Genomic DNA, 8,746 nt, shown 5'->3' on the forward strand with positions numbered 1-8,746 from the left:
TGACCGTAATTTGAAAGTTCTCTGATCAATATTAAGTACTTTCACTTCCTAAAGAGGAAAAAATATTTTAATTAAAAAAAATGTTCATTATAGTCTATCTATTAAAAACACATCTAGGTTATCACCTTTTTTAGATAACACCATACAACTTCAATGATGGAAAGAAAATTAAAATGTTAACTAAAATAGAACAAATTAAATATATTTCAGGAAATGTTTTTTTTTCTTACATATTTAAGGGAAGTATACTTGAAAATGTATAATCTAAAAATGAGTCAAAAGAATTTTTCTGTAAGATAGAGGAGGATGATATACGATTTCAAGGATTCTCAGCATTTTTTTCCCCCCTTAGCTTTTTCAAGGTATAATTGACAGAACATCGGCCTATTTTTATATAATACTATAGGTACTGGAACTCTGTAGTATGAATGACCTAGTTAGAAGATATGTAGTGGACCTGGTAAGGGAGAGAATGGAGGAATTATGGAAGCAAGGAGGGCCATGTGTACCAGATAACAACTATGTTAGATATTCCCTTCTAGAGGTTGATGGCAACAAGCAATCTTCAGTTGGCTCTTCCATTTTCACATTAAGGAAAACTAAAAGCACTAATTTTTTAATTTAGGCCAACATGAGAGCTGCTAAATTCAAACAGGACAAAAGAAACATACAAATGGACATAAATATAGCTCAAATTCGGGAGACATAAAAAGTGTGGATGAAGATAGTAAGTACATTCTTATCACACAATCCTGATTGGTGAAAAGTATATGATAAGAGATCTAAATACAAATGGCATGTACATAGGCAAACCCAGGTTAACCAAGAGGAATGGTTATTATAATCTCTGCAAATCAATACCATTTTATATATCTGTATGGCTTCGTTTCGTATCACAAGTTCTACTTTAAATCACTGGTTCTATTTTAAATTGTGAACTAAGAATCCATTTGCTCAGTAAAAAAGAAAAACCTTTGCTTACCCGGGGTATGAAGAATTCATCAGCACTGAACTTATAAAGCCACTCATCCAAAAAGTGAAAGAGAAGAGATTGTAAGTCATCTCCTACACAGCATCAAAAAGAACCATAATAGTATTATATTGAATAATCTTGTCTCTAAAAACTTATTTGAATTTAAAAGTGCAATAAATTTCTTAGGCAAGTTCAAAGAGGAAAAACAGGCTGATAATTTTGTTGTTGTTATGAAAATATACTGAAATTATGCAGAATACTGTACATTTGTGTAACAATTTCTTCCTTGTGAATAAATTGGTTACCTTGGGTTTCTACTTCTGTTGTTTGGAGGGGCTCCACAGTCCCGGTATCTGTCATGTAACCAAACATGGCCATTGCACACTGTTCGAATGCTTCTTCCAGAGTATCTCCCCATGCATGTAACCTAAAGAAATACATTTATGCCCTGTGTAATATAATTAACTGCAAGATACAAACCTGACAGCGAAGTCAAAATCAAATCAATGTAATAAATACAACAGAACCAAAAAACTCAAATCAATTTCATGGCACTAAAAGTGGGTGCTTTTAAACCATCATTTTCATGTTCTAAAGGAATCAAAATGGAGAAAAAAATAAAACTAGAGACATCAAGATTAAACCATCATCAGCCTTCCTATTTAAGCACATGGTTTCAAAAGCATAAACTCCAGGTATACTCACTGGACATCCGCTGTATGATCCAAATCTGAGGAAGAGAGCGAAAAACACTTATAAGTAACTAAACTTGACTTACTAATTGTAAGAACTCTATTCATTGTTAAGAACATCAGCCTTGAAGAAAGAGAAATGTGGTTTATACAAAAGTTAATTGCTTTGTTTAATTTCTTAAATTTCTTCTAAGTATCTACAGTTGTTATTGTTAATAGTGTATTAAATAAATGACTAAAGAACTAATAGTAACACAATATTACCATAGTAATGCTAAAGAATATTTATTAAGCCAAGATTTATATTTCAAGAATGACTGGAAGGCAGCAGAGCCACAGTCTTCTAGGTGACCTAAGAAGTATCTAATAAATCAGTTTCTCAATAAATGTCATTTCTAGACATTACTTTCCTCATCCAAACAAATCAATCTTTTCTGCATATCTGTGTGAGTGATCAAAATTCCAGGAACTATGTCATCATTAAAGATATAAAATTCCAGATTTCTCTGTCTCGCTTTCTCATGAATAGCTAGCCAAATTCTAGAAAAAAATAATTTTTGGTGGTTTGTTTTTTTTTTTAACAAGACTCAAATTTTTTATTTGTTGATTTCTTATAGTTGAAGTACTCCTCAATGATATCTGTGGCTGATAAAATAGTTTTAGCAAGTAAACTACAGTATGTATTATGAGCATTTCCCTGATATTCTCACAGAACACCAGTAAGTAACAACTGCTACTATATAGCAAGCTCCCATTGGATCCGTCATCTCAACATTTCAGAGTCTATTCTTCACTCGTATTGTGACTTCTATCTTCCCACTTAGGATCAAAGAATATTTGGGCTAGAAAGAAGTCTTGGAGATCATTTAATATAATTCCTTCACTTACAAGAAGACAGCTGAAATCCAGAGAGATTATGTGACTAGAATTGAGATTTTCTGATTCCCAATTTAGTGTACTTTACACCATAACACATCATCTTCTGGTGGCGCTTAAGGTTCAAACTTATCAATAATTCACTCAAAAACATTACTGAGGACTTAATACGCTGCAGGCACTAAGGGGCTCAATGACCAGCAGAGATGATGAACACGTGAAAAGGAAATGACTAATATCAACCCTAGAGAAATGAAAGCATGTGTCATATAAAAACATATATAAGAACATATATAAGAACGTTCACTTTTCCTGATGCCACAAAGTAGCGTGGAGGCGGAGGCTGGGTACATTCAAGATTCGGCTCCCCCTGTAACCCACTGCCATGGCTAAGGAAGGCACTGCTGCTGTGGGTGTAATGGATGTTAATACTGCTTTAGGAGAGATACTGACGACCTCTCATCCACCAGGGGCACATGGAATTCGTGAAGCTGCCAAAGCCTCAAACACCAAGCCCTTCTGTGTGTGCCTGCATCCAACTGTGATGAGCCTATATATGTCAAGTTGGTGGAGTCCCTTTGTGCTGAACATTGAGTCAACCTGAATAAGGTTGATGACAACAGGAAACTCGGGGAACAGGTATGCCTCTGTAAAACTGACAGACAGGAAGAACCCTGGAAAGTGGTTGGTTGCAGTTGTGTGGTGGTTAAGGACTATGGCAAAGAGTCTCAGGACAAGGATGTCATCGAGGAGTACTACAAATAGAAGAAATGAACAAATAAATGTGGCTTCTGTTTAAAAAAAAAAAAAGTTCACAGCAATTGTATTCCCCCAAATTAAAAACCCAATGTCTGTCAAGAGAAGAGATAAACTGAGGAATATAATGCAATACTACTCAGCAATAAAAAAAGCATTAACTACTGATATTTTATTAACATGAATCTCAAAAATGTTAAATGAAAACTACAGAACTCTCAGCACACAACTCCACGCCCCCCCCCCGCCCCCCGCAAAAAAAGCCTTCTGCACTAAAGGACCTGACCAAACTCGAGCATGGTTTCTAGCAGCATAAGGTGGTGTTCCTAGGACCACACACTCTACTCCCATCCCCCACTACAGTGCCTGCCTGAGAAAGCTCTACACTGCCAGAATTTACTGTTTGTTCTAGCCAACACCTGGCCATAGGGCCTTGACCTCCCTTTCTTAGAGCATTTACTAAAGAGAGCTTACACTGTGAATATTTATCTCTTACAGCTCAGAAGTATCTTTCTCAAGGACTGGAGCCATTGCTTTGAAATGTAATCATTAGGAAAGACTCTGTTTCTGTGGGAGGATAGAATCCTACTTTGATAACTGCCAGCTAGCAAACACTGCTGATCTAATCGAATTTACACTGATCGACTTTTTGTAATTTTTCACTTCTAAGTTTCTACTGAGCACCCCCCACTCTCCCTTGATCCCTCATTCTCACTTTCAAAGGCTCTAACACGTCCTCTTTCCCCTACTGCCAGTAGTTACTGAATAAAATCCATTCACCATGTTAATGTCAGGCTGTGTTTGTCTTTGATATTGAATGGAGACAGACAAAAGAATCTATGCTGTGATTCTACCTGCATGAGACTTTAAATAGGCAAAAGTTTTACCTACCATTGCTTTTGCACCAGCAGTGTAAATATCATCACAGTGAAAAGAGTAAAAAACATCTCAGTATGATTATGAAAGTGTTTTTATGTTACAGGTCCCCTGAAAGGGTCCGGGGAGCCCCGGGTGTCTACAGACCACATTTTGAAAATTGCTATTAGAGATAAAGGTAACTTAGACTAAGGGGTTCAGGTAAGAATTCCCAAAGGAAATAAGACTTTAAGAGCCAAGAGACTAAGGGTGATCTATATCTGTTTGCCCCTTATCTTTTATTCCTAATTTCTGCTCAGTGCCTGACACACAACCAGTTCTCAAAAATATTGAATGAATAAATGAGATAACTGAGCTGAGTTATGAAGAAAATGACAGGCCTGCAGGGTGTTAAAAAAAAGAAAGAAAGAAACAGGCCAAGTTGAGGCTCCTTGCCTCCAGGACAGCAAACCAAGACTAATTTCAGCCCTACGCAGAAATGTGACCTTAAACCAATCAGTCTAGAATTTCCTAATATACCCTAGCCAGGTATCTGCCTGACTAGATGCAGCCACCTTTCCCACAGCCACCTTTCCCACAAAGAAAAGTGCCCTTGCCTGAAACAATCTTTTATTTTGCTAATAACATTCTTGTCAAACCAGTTTTTGCCTATAAAAATCTTCTATTTTGTACAACTTCTTAGAGTTCCCTTCAATTTGCTAGATGGGATACTGCCCAATGTAAGAATTGTTTAATAAAGCCAAGCAGATATTCAAATTTACTCAGCTAAATTTTGTTTTGTTTTGTTTTGTTTTTTAACAAGAGAAAGCTTGGGGTAGATTTGGGGCTGGTCAGTGGCAAGAAATGAAGCTGGAAAAAATATAGATTAATCTAACATTACATCAACATAAAGGTTTTGTACAAAATGTTGGTAAGTAGAATCCAGCATGACCAAGTAGGATTTATTCCTGGAAAGCGAAGATTCAATTATTAGGAAATAGATTAATGTAATTTATATAACTATATGGTCATCTCCATAGATATAATCACGAAGCATAACATAAAAATATTAACAGGATTTTTGAGCAAAAGTTTTTCTCTGCACGATAAATATAATTTTTTTTCTCTCATTCTTAATTGCTGCTTTTTGCTGAATGTTTGTGTGGTATAATAAATATATGTATTTGGTCTTTACCCCTGGTTCCTAGCACAGAGCTCCTAGAACTCTGGGAATTTCTTGAGTAACAGGAGTGTCTTTTATTACTCATAATGATCCTTTTTTAAAGACATCTGAGTCTATGCTAATGAGGTGACTTAGGGTGGTACTCCTTGATAGCCTCAGAATGGAGGCAGTCACCTTGTAGAGTAGATAAATGATTAAAGCATAATCATGGGAGGCAATTTTCAGCCTCTCACCCAAACCTGGTAAGGAGAAAAGAGACTGGGTTATGTAACTCTTGAACAAAGAGAACATCCAGATTGATGAACACATCAAGGTGTTGGGAAGGTGATGTGCCTGCCTAGAGGTGGCATGGAAGCTCCAAACTCTTCCCCTCATACCTTTCCCTACGCATCTGCTTCATTTGGCTGTTCCTGAGTTGTATTCCCTATAATAAACTAGTAAACATAAAGTGTTCACCTGAGTTCTGTGAGTTCTTCTAGCAAATTATTCAACCTGAGCCTCATGGGGACACCAGAATCTGCAGTTGGCTATGCAGAAGTGCGGGTAGCCAGAGTTCCTCATTTGGGGTCGGCATCTAAAGTGGGACTGAGCCCTTAACCTGTGGGGTCTGTACTAACTAGGGAGTTAGTGTCAGAATTGAATTGAATTGCTGGACATCCAGTTAGTGTCAGAGAACCGGAGAATTGCTTAGTGTGGAAAAAACCACACATTTGGTGTCAGAAGCAGTGTCAGAGGAAAGAAAACAGCTTGATAATGCATGTATTATAATACAGTAGGACATACAAAATTCAGTGTGTAATGAAAAAGTATCGAGATGACAGAACAAGAGGATCAACTATAATTATACTAACTAAAAGAGAATTTATAAAGAGGCAGTATAAAAACTAATTATATAATTCAATAGCTTTCATAAGTATAATCAATAACCACAGAAATATTATGAAAGATCATTTATATCAGAAACAAAAAAGATAAAATGCCTAGAAATAACTACAGGTTATGCAAAGTAAGATTTTCAAAATGGAAAGGCAAACTTTATTCTTGGAGAAAAAGACAATATAAATACTAAACCTTTAATTCTAAGTTTATAATTAATATGATTAAAAAAACAAAGGCAATTTTTGTCTGTGGTTTACTTTAAAATAATAGGAAAAGAGGTGAAAGATAGTATACACCCCTCAAAATATGCCATTTTGGCATAAAGATTATTTTGAACTGAAGACAACTGAAAGAAGCAGATACAAGAAAAGATCTGTACCCTTCCACTACTTGCCTAAAAGTAGGACATAAATTTGTAAAGTTATTCCCTTTTGCCTCTATCAGCAAAGACAGAGAAAACTCTAGACCCTTATCTACCCGGAGTTAGCACCAGAAGAATCTACATAATAAACTTTATTAAACTAGCCCTTATCTTCTCTTAGTTCCCCGACACAGTCGCCTTCCACAATTTGCAGTCCCAGAAGGGCAAAGTGCCTTTCTTTTTTTCCTTGCCACCTCTCTACAAAATTATTGTTTCTGTTAAAGCCCTGCTTTGAGTTATTCATCACTAAGTATGAGCAATACACATGTTAATAAACAAGTCTGTTTTTCTCTCATCTGTCTTTTGTCAGTCTAATTTGCAGGGCCCCAGCCAATATGAACCTAAGATGGGTACCAGAAAGAGATTTTTGTCCTCTCCTACAGGGAAATATGGGTGGTAGTGTAGATGAAAAAAGACAGTTGATAACTGCTGAACCTGGACGGTGCGTATATGAAAATTATCATATTATTGCCTTAGTTTTGTATACATTTGGAACTTTTTAAATAAAATTTTTAAAAAAGCAAGAATGGCAGAAAAGGAGCAAATATTGAGGGGGAGATTGTCCTACAAAATATTGAGACAAAATAAAGCTCCAATAATTAAAACTGTGGCACTGGCACATTAAAGACAGAAAGAACAAAGGAATAGACTAGTAAGTCCAACCACAGACCTAAATATAGGTAGGGGAATTTTGTATATGATAAAGTTGTCACGTTTCAATCACAGCATGAAACACAGACTGTCGAATAAACGATGTGAAAACATCTGGTAGGTCATCTGGAAAATAATGAAATTGGATACTTAATTTCCACCTTACCTAATTCTGATGTATTCAAGTTTTAAATGCTAAAAACAAACAAACCCATAAATACCTGAAACAAGAACAATCTATAACTATCAGCAAAAATATGGTCCTCACAACTATGAGCCAAAAGAGCCAAACGCAAAAGGAATGCATAATGATTCCATCTATATAATGTACAAAAATTGGCAAAGCTAATTTATGATGTTAGAAGTCAGGCTAATGGAGAAGCAGATAGAGTGGTGGTGACTGGAAAGGAGCATGACAGGGGCTTCGGGGATGCTGTAATATCCATCTTGTTACTAGTTCACAGGTGTATTCGGTTTGTGAAAATTCACTCATGTAAAATTTTCTATGCATATTAAACTTCAATAAGTATAACAGAGAATTATTTTACAGTCTCAGAGTAAGGCCTTCCTATGTATGACATCCAGAAGTCATAAAAAGGGTTAATAAATTTTACTACATAAAAGTAAATTCTGCAGAGTAAAAAAGACTAACAACCCAATAGAAAAATGGGTTAAGAATATGAAATACATCCCAGAAAGGGAAATACAAATAGCTGCAAACATACTAAAATATATTCAACCTCACTTATAATAAAAAAATGGCAATTAGCATGACAAGACACTTAACAAATTGGAAAAGACCAAGAAGTATGGTAAAACAGTTGATTGGTACAAGTGTAAGGCGGCACACTCATACAATGCTAGTGAGTGTATAAACTGGCACAACCTCAATGGAGAGCAATTTGGCAATAACTTCCATGTTAAAAATGCACATACTTCTACACTTGAAACTAATACAATGCTGGATGTTAGCTACATTTTCATGAAAATCTTATTTAAAAATGCACATATCCTTTGACAAAGCAATGTTACTTTTAGAAATTTATTCTACAAATACACTTACACACGTGCAAAACTATGGGTCCCCAAGCCCCAGGGCTGCAGGCCAGTACCTGACCTGTTAGGAACCAGGAACCAGGCACACAGCAGGAGGTGAGTGGTGGGCCAGCAAGCAAAGCTTCACCTGTATTTGCAGCTGTCCCCCAAAGCTAGCATCACTGCCTCAGCTCCACCTGAGCTCCACCTGAGATCATCAGGCATTAGACTCTCATAGGTGCATTGGTCCCTGGGGATTGCTACAAAACAATGGATGTACCAGTATATCCACTGCTGCATTATATCTAAGATACCATAAATGTCCATCAATTGCAAATTGGTTATATAAAATAAATGCTAGGACATTTTTGCATGTACACATAAGAAAATGAAAAAGATGATTGATCTTGCGAGGAAGACTCGGT

At 36.2% G+C, this 8,746-nt stretch overlaps 1 protein-coding gene and 1 pseudogene across 1 annotated transcript in view; one reads left to right on the forward strand and one right to left on the reverse strand.

Annotated features, from left to right (window-relative positions):
- ZBTB8OS (zinc finger and BTB domain containing 8 opposite strand) overlaps positions 1-8,746 on the reverse strand; it is a 19,263-nt gene that overhangs the window by 8,772 nt on the left and 1,745 nt on the right. Inside the window, exons 2-5 of the mRNA XM_011357857.2 lie at positions 1,679-1,703; positions 1,279-1,400; positions 983-1,065; positions 4-48 (exon numbers count right to left, since the gene is read on the reverse strand). Coding sequence (XP_011356159.1) covers positions 4-48; positions 983-1,065; positions 1,279-1,400; positions 1,679-1,703 — 275 coding nt within the window. The remainder of the gene's footprint in view (positions 1-3; positions 49-982; positions 1,066-1,278; positions 1,401-1,678; positions 1,704-8,746) is intronic.
- On the forward strand, positions 2,420-3,315 carry LOC105290583 (annotated as a pseudogene).

Source organism: Pteropus vampyrus, unplaced genomic scaffold, assembly GCF_000151845.1.
Source record: "Pteropus vampyrus isolate Shadow unplaced genomic scaffold, Pvam_2.0 Scaffold36, whole genome shotgun sequence".
Lineage (NCBI taxonomy): Eukaryota > Metazoa > Chordata > Mammalia > Chiroptera > Pteropodidae > Pteropus > Pteropus vampyrus.